We start from the raw sequence: 14,586 nt of genomic DNA, 5'->3' as shown, positions 1-14,586 counted from the left end.
ACTAGAACTGAACTAGAACTGAACTTGAACTGAACTTGAACTGAACTTGAACTGAACTTGAACTGAACTAGAACTGAACTAGAACTGAACTAGAACTGAACTAGAACTTGAACTGAACTAGAACTGATATAGAACTGAACTAGTACTGAACTAGAACTGAACCAGAACTAATTTAGTTTGTCAGTTAGTTTGTTTCTTATTTAGTTAGTTAGGTACGCTAGCTGTGAAATAGTAATGATCAGTTATGAACATTGAGGGACTGTATGGGTAAACCAAAAAAACTGCAATGTAATATTTAAGGAAACCTACAATAATTTTGCTTTTCTAACTATTCCTTATTTAAACAAATATTCAAACTATTTTTAAATTTTGAAAAATTTAACCTAATTAGCTTTAATTTTTTTTCAAAAATCACAAAATGTTTGTTGCAAAACTAATTAATTTTCTTAATTAATTAGTATGTTTTACATTGAAACACATTGTTTTTGGTTGAGTGTACTTGAAATTATTCTTTAGATTGATTATACATATATATAGAGAGAGAAAGAAACACGCATTGTGTCATACTTAAAAATTGTAAAACTGAATTAAAAAAAAAAAAACATATTTCACACTACAACAAATAATTTTCAATTTCTGTTTTGATGACAACATCACCACCATCATCGTTTATTCACAAAGCCGGTTGAGAAAATACAAAAAAAAAAAAAACAAATATATTGAAATATTTAAAAATAAATTCATGAGTTCTCTACAATAACAAATTTGTATTTATTTGAATACTACGAGAGAATACTACAATCAAAACTGGAGGCATGTTGAATTTTTTTGAAGTGTTTGTTTTGAAGTTGTATCATTAAATATTGAATTTGCCTGAATGTTTAAAACAAAAGCGTGGTTTACCAGAAAGCTTTTTGAGTTAAATGGATATTCATCCCTAAATGGACCTTTATTTCGGGATGAAAAAAAAGTTTTTTCTAATACATATTTAATTTTTTACAATTTTTATTAGTTATGTATTTGAGATAAAAGAAGCTTTTAAGTGAACTTTAACTAAAAAGTTTTTTAATATATATTTTACTAAAATATGCCGTGAGTGACTGTAAGTTCTTTAACTCAGACTAAAATTTTAAAAGATATCAAAAAAGCTTTTTAGCTAACTTTAAATTAAAAGCTTACATACATGCATATATATTGCGCGAATAGATCTAACTATTTAAACCTTAAATGGAAACATGAAAATTTATAAAAAAAAAAATGCTTTTTATTGAGCTTTAAAACTAAAAAGCTTTTTTGAGAAATGTTATTCCCAAATAGATTTTAGTTTTTTTTTTCAATTTTGAAATAAAAACTTTAATATATATAAAAAAGCTTTCGACAAACTTAAAGCTTTAAAAGCTTTTTTATAAATTTCACTAATTTACGTATACATCGCCTGAATGAATCTTAGCTCTTAAACTCAAATGGAAACTTTAAAATTTATCAAAAAAGCTCTTCAGCAAACTTTAACTAAAAAGCTTTTTTGATATATTTTACCACTATATATCCCCTGAGTCGCCGTAAGTTGTTTTACTCGGGAGGTAACTTTGAATGTTAAAAAAAAGTTTTTCAGTAAACTTTAACTAAAAAGCTTTTCCTGAATGGATCTTAATTCTCTAAGAGAGACGAAAACTTTAAACATTTATTAAAAAAGCTTTTCTTTTCAAATTTTTGTAATAGTTTGCCTAAAGGGATATGAGTATTTCAACCTCTAGTCTGAAGCTTTAATTTTTTTCCAAAAAAGCTTTTCAGCTAACTTTAATTAAAAAGCTTTTTTTTATATATTTTTTACTGATATATCCCACAAAACGCTGTAAATTGTTTAACTCAGTTAGTAGTTCTTTAATTCAGTCTGAAGCTTTAATTTTTTTTCAAAAAAACTTTTCAGCTTATTTTAATTTAAAAGCTTTTTTATATATTTTACTTATATTACCCACAAAAGTCTGTAAAAAGTTAAACTCAGAGGGAAACTTTAAAATCTATCCAAAGCAAGCTTTTTTGTTCAAGTTAGCTAAAAAGCTTTTACTAAAAAAGGCGACAAAAAAGCTTTTCATTGAACTTTAAGTAAAAGCTTTTCATTAAACTTTAACTAAAAGATTTTTTTAAATAATTTTTTTTAAGTTTTTCGCTCAGTTAGAGAAAAAAGGAGACAAAAAAGCTTTTCATTACACTTTAACTAAAAGCTTTTTTTAATAAATTTTTTAAGTTTTTCTCTCAGTTAGAGAATTAAGATCCATTCAGTCAATATGTATTAGTAAAATTTATCAAAAAAAGCTTTTTAGTTAAATTTTAATGGAAAGCTTTTTTTGATCAATGTTAAACTTAAATTTAACTTAGACGGAAACTTTAAAAAACACAGAGGCTTTAGAATAAATTAAAAGTTAACTGGAAAGCTGTCGGTCGTCAAAGTAGGGTAATGTATTATTCGACTATAACCTCAATTAATTTTATATTAAATATGAGTATTTAAAATAAAAAATATTTTGTATTCAAGTTAAGCGTTAATCAAGTATTTTTTTTCTTGAATTAAATTTATTGGTGTGTGTTTGTGTGTGTGTGTGTGTGTGTGCAAGTTATTATACACTGCCACAGAAGTTCGTAGCTGACCTTCGAAAGTCTGGTCGGGAATACTGAATTTTATTCAGTTTTAATTAAAAGAGTAACATCTTGTTTTTTTTTTTTTTTTTTGAAAGAAAGAGAGAGAGAGAGAGCGAGGGAGTAAGAGATAGTAGAGGCTTTAAAGAGAATTCAAACAAAAATGACAAATTAATAATATTTTTTTTTAAATAAAAGATGTTTGCAAAAACAATAAATCAATAGCAAAAGCAAAAGTATTATAAAAATTTAAATTTGTAACAAAATTCTTTAAATTTAAACAATTACAATTTATGGCATTTTAGCTTAAAAAGCTTATCTGTCTGTAATTTTAAAATAAACATTCTTTTGACAAATGATCACCTCTAATAATTTTTATTTTCAAAAATGAATAAACTCATAAGTCAAATAATATATTTTTAGAATGTAACTGGTTTTTGTTAAATGCGTGTTTTAAATCTAAATAATTATAAAAACAAATTTGCCATTCACTTCACAAAACGAAAAAATAAACAATAACAAAAAGCTCTTTAATTCTATTATTAATTCTATTTACTTTTTTTTTTTTTTAAATATTTGTTTTAATTTTTTTTACTATTTTTTATGTGGTTTTTGGTTTTTTTTGTATTTGAACAGGAAATACTTGGTGAATCTGAAGAACTTAAATCATCACATAAAGATATTGAGGCGCTCTCAAAATCAATCGTCACATTCCTTAGGGAAGTACACCAACCCTCGGCGGAGGCCATACAGGCCAAATTGGATAACTTAGTTAAACAACAAAACGAGTAAGTACTTAAATTATTTGTTTTTTTTTAAGGATTTTTTGAAATTTTTAAAACCACCAACGGTTCAAATGTAATTTATTTAATTGAAATGATCGAAAAAGAGCTTTAAAGCTCTTATTCTAAATTCTACAACTTTTACGAATGTGTCAAGTTAAATGAACAAAGTTTGCAGCTTTCAAAGCTTTGGACTTTAAATTGTCTTTAAAAATAAAGCTTAATGTGAATACGCCTACTCAACATCAGAGGCGACACTGCAACACTGTTCTAAAAATAAACATAACGTGCAATTACAGAGTTGTAAATAAACAAAGCTTTCTTCTAACCTTCACTTCTTATCACCTTTCTTCTCTACTCTATCCCTTGCCAAAGAAAGTAACACGGTTTATGTATCAATAGGCATTAATGTCTGAATGTTACTTATCTTTAAAAAGAAGTAAATTACTTATAGACTAAAGCTCTTAACCTAGACTACTTAAAGACCTTCTATTGAAACTCAACGTATACTAAAGACCTATGGTTGTACCTTATTTTACAATACTTATATTTCTATTTTAAAAGCTGGAATTCAATCAGAACTATAATCAGAGCTTTAGCTTATCTTAGAACCTTAAGCTCATCTTAAAAAACTATAATAAAAGTTCGTCTTACGCAGATGATAGATCTATAATTGAATCTAGAATTAGGCTTCCTATAGACCTTTAAGTGAAGCTTGACTACTTATAGACCTATAATAAAAGCTCGCCTTAAAAACGACTAGGTTACTTATAAACCTGTGATTAAACCACTATTTTGACTACTTATAAACTTGTAACAAGAGCTCGCCTTAAGCCGCAATTAATGCCCGACTTTGACTACATATCGATATATAATAAAAGCTCATCTTAGACAGATGATAGATCTATGATAGAATCGCGATAGACCTATAATAAAAGTTTAAATTTGACTATTTCAAGACCTTCGATTAAATCTCAACATGAAGTATTTATACACGTATTATTTAAGCTCGACTTATACTTCATTTAGGCATGTAAACTTTTAGAGGCCGTGGTTTAGAGCTACAAATGAAGCTCAGCTTTAACTACTTAAGGACCTACGATTGAAGCTCAACTTAGTCTATATAAATGTCTAAGATTAAAACTCAACTTAGACTACATATAGAGTAACAATTAAAGCTAGACTTTGACTTTTAAAAGACCTATAATTGAAGGTCTTCTAAGACTTTCTATAGAGCAACTATTGAAACGTGATTTTCACTACATACAGAGCTACAATTAAAGATCCACTTAGACTTCTTACAGACCTACAATTAAAGCTTCTCTAAGACTTCTTACAAACCAACATTTTAAACTCTATTTTGACTCCTTACAGGCTTACATTTCAGGCTCTGTTTAGAATACCCACAGAGCAATAATTGAAGCCCTACATAGACTTAATCCATTTTGACTCCTTAATGACTTATAGATACTAATGGATCTACAACAAAAACTACAGGACTACAATTGAAGCTCTTAGATAATTATAATGTAAGCTCTACTTAGGCTTTTTCAAGTACTCAAAGCTCTAGAACTAAAATATTGAATGCTTATTTAAGGATCTACGGTAAAAGTTTGACTTTAAAGAATATATCGAAAATTTAGAATAAATTATGTATTTTGAAACCCAAGTCCATTTAATTTGGACACAAATTTATATATTTATTTAAAACTTTAGTATTTTGTTTATTAAATATTTTGTACTTAAAATCTTTATTTACAAAGTCTTAAAAAGTGTTTAAATAATGGCAGACATATAATTGTAGTTAATTAGAGAAATTCCCATTATCTTTAAATTTAATAATATTAACCTATGTAGGTATGTGTGTTTTGTTTATTTACATACTTTGTTATTGTTTAAAACAAAACAAAAAAACACTTGCCAACAGAAGACGGAGAATACAAATAACAAGTAAGAATTTTTCAGACGGGCATGACCGACCATGAATATGTTAACTAGACCATAGACCAGAGTAAAGGCTGGAGTATAGACTAGACTATAGACTACACTATAGACTAGACTATAGACTAGACTATAGATTATACTATAAACTAGACTATAGACTAGACTATAGACTAGACTATAGACTAGACTATAGACTAGACTATAGACTAGACTATAGACTAGACTATAGACTAGACTATAGAGACTAGACTATAGACTAGACTATAGAGACTAGAATATAGACTAGACTATAGACTAGACTATAGACTAAACTATAGGCTAGACTATAGACTAGACTATAAATTAGACTATAGATTAGACAATAGATTTCACTATAAACTAGATTATAGACTAGACTATGGACTAAATTTTGAGGCCTGTAGCGTGCATTCAGAGTTTAGATGGACACACAGACGGACATAGCTCCCTTCCCAGTACTGTGTTGTAGGGTATAAAAAGAAAGTGTTGAAATTTACAATTTAACCTCAGAAGGTTGAAAATTAACATAAATTTATCGTCAATTATACTTTAACACAATTTCAAATATGTTGAGAACTATAAATATTATATTCTGCATTACGCTGCAAGTTTTACGCTCAAATGTCGAACAAGTAGTTGGTGTGTTATTTGTCACGTTCAATTAGGTCTAATGCCCATCAGTTTAAACGATATAAGAAAAAAAAAACACATTTTCAATTTTCTGTACATATTTGAACAATACTACCAAATAGCGTATAAACAGAACAAACAAACAAAATAATAATAAAACATAAAATTGAAACGCAAAATGTTGATTTTGTCTAAAATCTGTTGAAAGGAGAAAAATGATGTCATATTTTGAGTAAAGTTGTTTTTCAAAAAAAAAAAAAAAAACTCAAATGTATTTTTATAAATTACTAAATTTGTATTTGTTTATCTATTTAATTGTCCGTCTGTCTGGCTGGTTAGCTGGCTGGCTAGCGGCGTTTGATATTGAAATGCTGTAATTGATTTAAAAATAATTGCAAATTTCACTTGTAGCATTTTCAATATTTATTAATTTTAAATGCAACATTTTCAAGTTGCATATGTACACTAGTTTATTTTCAATTTTATATAGTTATTTACTTTTGTTTTTAAACAATAAATCATTTCAATATTAAAATGTTTTTTTTTTTCTTTAATGAGTAATAGTTTTTTTGTGTTGTTTATCTATATATTTCCTTTATAATTGAAATTTATAATTCAAAGTCATTTTTTATGTGATTAAGTTTTTAAACATTCTTGTCTTTAAAGTTTTAACAAAAAAACAGACGGACAGACAGATAGGTTTGGTATGCAATTCGCTTGTTTTGCTAAATAATATTTTGAAATTGTTAAGGCCACTAATGAAATAGAAATAAAATGTTTAAAATTTTCCCGAATTTGCACTGTTACTAAATTTGTTGCAGAATTACCAGACAGATCTAATCATTATTTCCTTTAATTTTGTTTTAAAACTTGCATTTCCCTCAATCCAATCCCATCAACTGCAAAATATTTTTCTTATTTAGTTCCAACTACATAAATGTAAAATAGTTCAATGTCTTTTCCATTTTATACTACATTCTAGACAAATAACTTTCTAGCTCCTAATGATCTTTGAATTTCCTCATCTTTAAATTTATCTTCTAATGTTCACATTCTTTGGATACTCTCTACTAATTTAGTACAGTCGTCCATAATGTTGTTAATGGGTTTTTTGGTTTTATTAAGAAAACATTTTATTTCAAGTTTGACACTTTTTTAAATTTGCATCTGTCTCTCTAATTGTTTAGTTTAAAATTAGATTATGAGAATTGTCTTTTAAAGTTTTAGAATTATTTTTATTTTTGCATTTTACAAATTTCTCTTTTTTTCTACCATCTGTTTGTGAGATCATTGACAATAGATAAGTTTAAGAATAGAAAGAATAAAATTAGGGTGGAGCCAGTTAGCTGGTTAGTTAGCTAGTTAGTTAGTTAGACCACAGACTAGACTATGGACTAGACTATATACTAAACTATAGGCTAAACTACAGACTACACTATAGGCTAGCCTACAGACTAAATTTTTCACTAGAATATAAAGTAGACTTTAGACTAGATCATAGGCTAGTCTATAGATTAGACTATAGACTAGACTATAGACTAGACTATAGACTACACTATAGACTATACTATAGACTATACTATAGACTAGACTTTAGACTAGATCATAGGCTAGACTATAGTCTGAACTAAAGATTAGACTATAGAGTAGCTTTTTACTAGACCATTGACTAGACAATACTGTAGACTAGACTATAGACTAGGCCATTTACTAGACTATAGACTAGACTGAACTATAGATTGGACTATAGAGTAGACTACAGACTATACAACAGACCACACTATAAACTAGAAAATATACAAGGCTATAAATTAAACCATAGACTAGACTATAGACTAAACTATACTATATTCCAGACTATAGACTGAGTTATAGATTAAACTATAGACTAGATATAGATTAGTCTGTAATCTACTCTCTAGTCTCGTCTCTAGGCTTTGTCTATAGCCTTGTCTGTAGTCTAACTACTGTCTAGTTTATAGTCTATTTATTTTAATCTATTTTCTAGTGTATTATCTTTACGTTAGTCTATATCCTTGTGTATAGTGTCGTCCATTGTGGAGTATATAGGCTCTAGCCTATAATCTGGTCTACAATCTAGTCTATGGGCTAGTATATAGTCTACTCTATAGTCTGGCCTTTAGTCTGGCCTTTAGTCTAGTCTATAATCTAGTCTATATCCTAGTCTATAGTATCGTTCATTGTGTATTCTATAGGCTATCGTCTAGTCAATAATCTGGTCTACAGTCTAGTCTATGGTATAATATATAGTCTAGTCTATAGTATGGCCTTTAGTCTAATCTATAGTCTAGTGTATAGTCAAGTCTATAGTCTAGTCTATAGTCCAGTCTATATTCTAGTCTATAGTCTAGTCTAAAGTCTAGTCTATAGTCTAGTCTATAGTCTAGTCTAAAGTCTAGTCTATATTCTAGTCTATAGTCTAGTCTATAGTCTAGTCTATAGTATAGTCTACAGTCTAGTCTATAGTATAGTCTATAGTATAGTCTATAGTATCGTCCATTGTGTAGTCTATAAGCTATAGTCTAGCCTATAATCTGGTTTACAATCTAGTCTATGGGCTAGTATATAGTCTAGTCTATAGTCTGCCCTTTAGTCTTGTTTATAGTCTAGTCTATAGTCTAGTCTATAGTCTAGTCTATAGTCTAGTCTATGTTCTAGACTATATTCTAGTCTATAGTATCGTCCATTGTTTAGTCTTTAGGCTATCGTCTAGCCTATAATCTGGTCTACAATCTAGTCTATGGGCTAGTATATAGTCTAGTCTATAGTCTGGCATTTAGTCTTGTCTATGGTCTAGTCTATAGTATATAGTCTAGTCTATAGTCTAGTCTATAGTCTAGTCTATAGTCTAGTCTATAGTGCAGTCTATAGTCTAGTCTATAGTCCAGTCTATAGTCCAGTCTATAGTCTAGTCTATAGTCCAGTCTATAGTCTAGTCTAGTCAAAAGTCTAGTCTATAGTCTAGTGTATAGTTTAGTCTGTAGTCTAGTCTATAGTCCAGTCTATATTCTAGTATATTGTCTAGTCTATAGTCTTGACTATAGTCTATAGTCTTGGCTATAGTCTATAGTCTTGTCTATAGTCTAGTCTATAATATAGTCTGTAGTATATTCTAAAGTCTTGTCGAAGATCTAGTCTACATTCTAGTCTATAGTTGGTCGATAGTTTGTGGATATTCTGGTCTATAGTCCAGTCCAAGATGGTCTTACGAGCCAAAATAGTTATATGTATAGACTGTCTTTTCTTTTGAGGGACCTCCCTATTTCAGATACATACCACACATAATAACCTTTTAAATCGTGTATACACGCACATGTTAAAGCTACGTAGATACCGGCAAATTTTGTTTTTTTTTTGTGTTTTCTTATATTTGTACTCTTTTATGTGTTGTTAACAATAAAAAGCGAAATATTACCACCACAGTGTGGTGTGTGCCACTTGAATTTTTTCTCTGTGCAGTGCATTTAGTAAGAAAAAAAAAATTGTTTTATTTATTTTTATTGTTTTATTTTTCTTTATTATTTTTTTGTATTTATTTTAGTTTTGTTTGTGTTTAATTCAGACGAAAATTTTGTGTGTTTTTTTGTTGTTTTTGTTGTCAAAAGGCAATGAGGTAATCGCATAATTATAAATTTATAAAACTATTGCGAGTAAAATACAGTGAGTTAAATTTGTTGATATTTAAATTATTTTGAAATATTATTATTATTTTTTTTTTGCTTTTCTATATTTTGTTTATAAAGTTGGGGTTTTATAGTTTTTATTTTAATTAATATTAGTAGCAATGAGTTTAACTAGCGAAACAGAGAGAGAGAGAGAAAGATTTAGAAATTTCAAGAGATTTTTAGAATGTTTTTTTTTTATTGTGGTAAATAATAACCGGCTTTTTTTTTGAATAATTATCAAAAGAAATTGTTTTATGATGAGTAAATGAGTTGAGTTATCTTAGAAATAATAATTGATTAAAGTTTGTATTTTTAAACTTTTTATAAGAAAATTTTAATTTTTTTTAAAATTTTTTGTTTTTAATTATTATCTTGAAATATTTCTGAATATTTTTTTTTGAATCGCTTTTTTTTTTTGGTTTAATTTTTGTGTTTTTTTTTTTTTTTTTGAACTATTTGATAAATTGTTTCCGCATGAAGGTTGTTGTTGGTTAAAAAAGCTCTCTTAAATTTTGTATCTAAAGCTTTAATGGAGGTGAATTTCTTTGGTATTTAAGAGATTTTTTGAGTTGAATTTTTGTTGAATTTTAACAAATTTGTTTTTGTTTTTTGCCAAAAATGAAAAAAAAAAAAATGACTACATCTTAGCGATCGGTTGGTTCAGTTAGCTATTTCCGTAATTTTTTCACTGCAAAGCATTCAGTTTTAAAATAGTCATAGAAATAAGCAGACGTGTTTTTACTGGATGGCTGGAAGTTTTAATTGATAAAAAAAAGCTGAAATAAAAAAAGCAATAAAGGAGAAAAAGAATATTTAAATAATATACTCTACACGCATAAAAAAAGACTTATTTAAGATATCTAGTAGTAGAAAAAAAAAGAAAGCAAGAAATATACCCCCTCAACAAAAAAAAAAAGTGACAACTAATTAAATAATCACAATTCAAAGAGCAAACTACAAGTATTTATTAATCTAAAGAAGAAAAAATAAGAAACTTTTAATAACTTAATAATTTCTTTAATTTTTTTCCTTAAAGATTTTTGAAGCCAAGTTACACTTTTTTTCTCGTTGGTTTAAGACTGACTTTAGCAGCAGGCAACAAGGCAGAGTTAGTAGTTGCATTAATCATAACGTCTGCTTTGTGGATTACCAAGGCGTATGATTAATGCAGTTTCAAGCGGAATTGCAATTGAAAATACTGCAAAAGGAAAACAAGTTTTATTGAAAAAAAAGAAAAGAAAATTTGTGTTTTACACACTCCAACCTTTTTGCATTTAAAAAATTAAGGTTGTGTTGTAGTGTTTAGATTTTGACAAAAATTTTTTTTTTTGATAAAAAAAAACCATTGGCCGTTTAGATTTCATTACCTACAACAACCTACTTTAAAAATCCTATATATTAAAAAAAAAAAAAACTTGTTACTTGAGACGTCTACAAAACAAGGTGGGTTCTGAGAACAAAAACATTAACATACAACTGTTTTAAACTCTTCTCTTTTTTAATAATGATTTTGTTTTTTTTTTATTATTCAAGAAAAGCAGCTGAACAAGTTTTATTATTAATTCAGTTCAGTTGTAGAATTCTTGAAAATTTTTCAAAACGCGTGTGAGGGTCGTTTACTTTTTTTCTTTTGTTTTTTTCCTTTTTCTTAGTGTCAAAAACATCCCTTTTCCAACTTTCCTGTCTCTTTCCAAAACATTTATTTCGAGAAAAATTGACCTAAATAGATATTTGTTAGGTTTTGCTAGTTAGTGTTGTCTAGTAACAAACATTGATCAAACTAAAGAGCTAAAAAGAAAGCAAGCAACCAAGTAACTAAAACAACAATTTCTTAAGCAAAAAAAATTTCTTTAAATATCATTAAAAATGCAAGAAATTAAAATTTCAAACTTTCTTTAAAAAAAAACCTTCACTTACGCAGAATGGGTTGATGTTTGTTATTTCTAGAAGAAAAGTTCATTTAGTTTTATCTAACGGTAAGGGTGTGTGTTTGTTGAAATCTAGGTTTTGAAAGATCCCCGTTTCCTCAATCTAATGTAATTTCCTAAGACATATGAAGTCAACAAGTTGTCATTTAAAAGCAACTCTAACGTGTCATATACCAAGGATATTAAGATTCTGAATATATTTTGAATACTTCAAATGAAAGATATTCAAAAGATCTATCATTTCATATACATATTGTAAAATAGTTATATGTTCGAAGATATAAACGAAATTCGGAAGAAATCAAGGTTTTTCAAAATCTCAACAAAATTTGTAAATTTCAGAGTAGATATTTAGGCAATATGTATATCAAATGAAAGGTATTTAAAAGACCTTTCATATTGTGTAATAGAAAACTTTTAAGTTCGAAGATATAAGCAAAATTCATAAAAACTTAAATTTTTTTAGAATAAGAATAAATTTTGGAAATTTCGTAGAGATATATAGAAGTTTTGTATATCAAATGAAAGATATACAAAATACCTTTTGTTTTCTATTGTTTGTTTTCTATTGTCTAATAGAAAACTTTTAAGTTCGAAGATATAAACAAAATTTAAAAAAAACCAAAAATATTTCAGAATAAGAATAAATTTTGGGAATTTTTAGAGAGATATATAGAATATTTATATATCTAATGAAAGATATACAAAAGACCTTTCATTTGATATAAATATTGTCTAATAGAAAACTTTTAAATTCCAAGATATAAGCAAAATTCGGAAAAAAACAAAAAAATTTTCAGAATAAGAATAAATTTCGGAAATTTCAGAGATAAATAAGCAATATGTACATCAAATGAAAGATATACAAAAGACCTTTCATTTGATATAAATATTGTCTAATAGAAAACTTATATGTTCAAAGATATAAGCAAAATTCCGAAAAAATCAAAATTTTTTCAAAATAAGAATAATTTTCGAAAATTTCAAAAAGATATATAGTCAATATGTATATCAAATGAAAGATATTCAAAAGATCTTTAATGTGACATACATATTGTCTTGAAAAATATAACATTTTGGAAGTTATAAACAAAATACGTAAAAAATCGAGATTTTTCAGAATCTCAATATATTTCGGATATTTTTTCTAAATATATAAATATAAATAGGCAATATGTATATCAAATGAAAGCTATTCAAAACATCTATCATTTACTGTACATATTGCCTAGGAAAAGTATAACATTTTTGAAGATATAAACAAAATTTCGTAAAAAATTAAGATTTTTCAGAATCTCAATATATATCCGACATTTCTTCTATATATATATCGATATATAGGCAATATGTATATCAAATGAAAGCTATTAAAAAGATCTATCATTTGTTATAGATTTGGTTTAAGAAAAAAGTTTTTTGCTTAAAAATGTCTTTAAAATTCTGGTAAAAAACTAAAGAATTTAACTCATATCTCCAGCATTTTTAATCAGAATGAAGAATTTTAAAGAATATAAATTTCTTTAAAATGCTGTCTATAATTTCCTTAACACATTTGTTTTCCAAAAAAAAAACTAAATTATTTCCAAATCATAAAATTTTTTTTCTTAACACCCAAAAATTCTATAAATCTTTAAGGAATTTTCAACATGAAAAAAAAATTGTTTAAAATTAAAAAGAACAATTATTACGCCTTAAAATTAAACCAAATATTAATTGTTGTTGTTTTAGTTTCAAAAAATAATTCATACAAAAAACTCTTTATTTTTTTCTTAATGGCAATTTGCCAACTAGAATAATATCGAGAATAAACACAATATTTTTTTTTTATTTCGGTTAATCTTTCAAAACACATCATCATAGTTTTGACACTTTTTTTGTTTTGTTTTTGTAGCTAAATTGTCTTCTTATTAACAAATGATAATTTCATTTAAAAACAATCTTTAGATTTTTTTTGTTAAATATTTTTGTGCCTGCTGTTATTTATTTTCACTTTTCAAGTTGTTGTAAAGGTCGCTGTCATTTGTAATTAATTATAAAAAAAGCGTACTACAACAACAACAGCAAATTTTTTTTGAGACCATATACATTTTGTATTTGAAGGTTGTTGTACTTTTAATGTTATTTAGAATTTAAAAATATTTGATTTATTTTTTTTATACAGAGTTTTTTTCTTTTAACAAATTTCCAATTTCATGGTAATGAAAAAGATGTAAACATTTTTTCCTCTTTCCTTTCCTATTTATTAGAGGATTAGGTTTGGATTTAAAAGGAATTTTAAAAACTTTTTTTGTTTGATGTTTGAAAGATTTAAAAAAAATTTTTTTTTGAAAATATTTACAGTGTTGAAATCAAGTTTCTGAATATTTCCAATATCTTTGGAAAGCAACCTAGAAGAATTACCTCAGACAAGCTGTCGAGAAATATCCGCCCATAAACAATAGAGATATAAGCAAAATTCCAAAAAAAACCCAAGATTTTTTTTTCAAAATCTGATTAGATTTATATTTTGAATATATAATTCCAATATATAGTTCAATATAGACAATATGTATATTAAATGAAAGATATTTAAAATACCTTTCATTTGATATACATATTGCTTAAGAAAAGTTTTAAATGTTGGAAGATATAAGCAAAACTCTGAAAAATACATCAAATTAATTAAATTTTTCGTCATAGTTACAACGTTTTACTATAGAGTTGAAAATCTTTACTTAAGGTCCCAACAAAACTAAATTGTAGTAAAATTAATGGAAAAAGCATTTAAGGCAAAGAAATTTCTGGAAAAAATCAAAATTTCTAATGATAAAACTTTTCAAATTAATAAAAAAATTTCGTCAAAGTTACAACGTCTTACATTTTTGAACGGAATGTTGTAAGGAGGAAATCTTTATACTAAAGTCCAAAGAAAACAAAATTCTAATAAAATTAATAAAAACCTTTTAAAGAAAAGAGATATTTTCA

General features: G+C 26.6%; 1 protein-coding gene across 1 annotated transcript in view; it reads left to right on the top strand.

Moving 5' to 3' along the window:
* Positions 1-14,586, top strand: part of LOC111680682 (nesprin-1) — a 147,794-nt gene that overhangs the window by 63,856 nt on the left and 69,352 nt on the right. Inside the window, exon 14 of the mRNA XM_046947714.1 lies at positions 3,247-3,422. Coding sequence (XP_046803670.1) covers positions 3,247-3,422 — 176 coding nt within the window. The remainder of the gene's footprint in view (positions 1-3,246; positions 3,423-14,586) is intronic.

This window comes from Lucilia cuprina, chromosome 2, assembly GCF_022045245.1.
Source record: "Lucilia cuprina isolate Lc7/37 chromosome 2, ASM2204524v1, whole genome shotgun sequence".
NCBI classification, from domain to species: Eukaryota; Metazoa; Arthropoda; class Insecta; order Diptera; family Calliphoridae; genus Lucilia; species Lucilia cuprina.
Note: the sequence above shows the minus strand (reverse complement) of the source record. Positions and strands in the feature narration are given on the sequence as shown.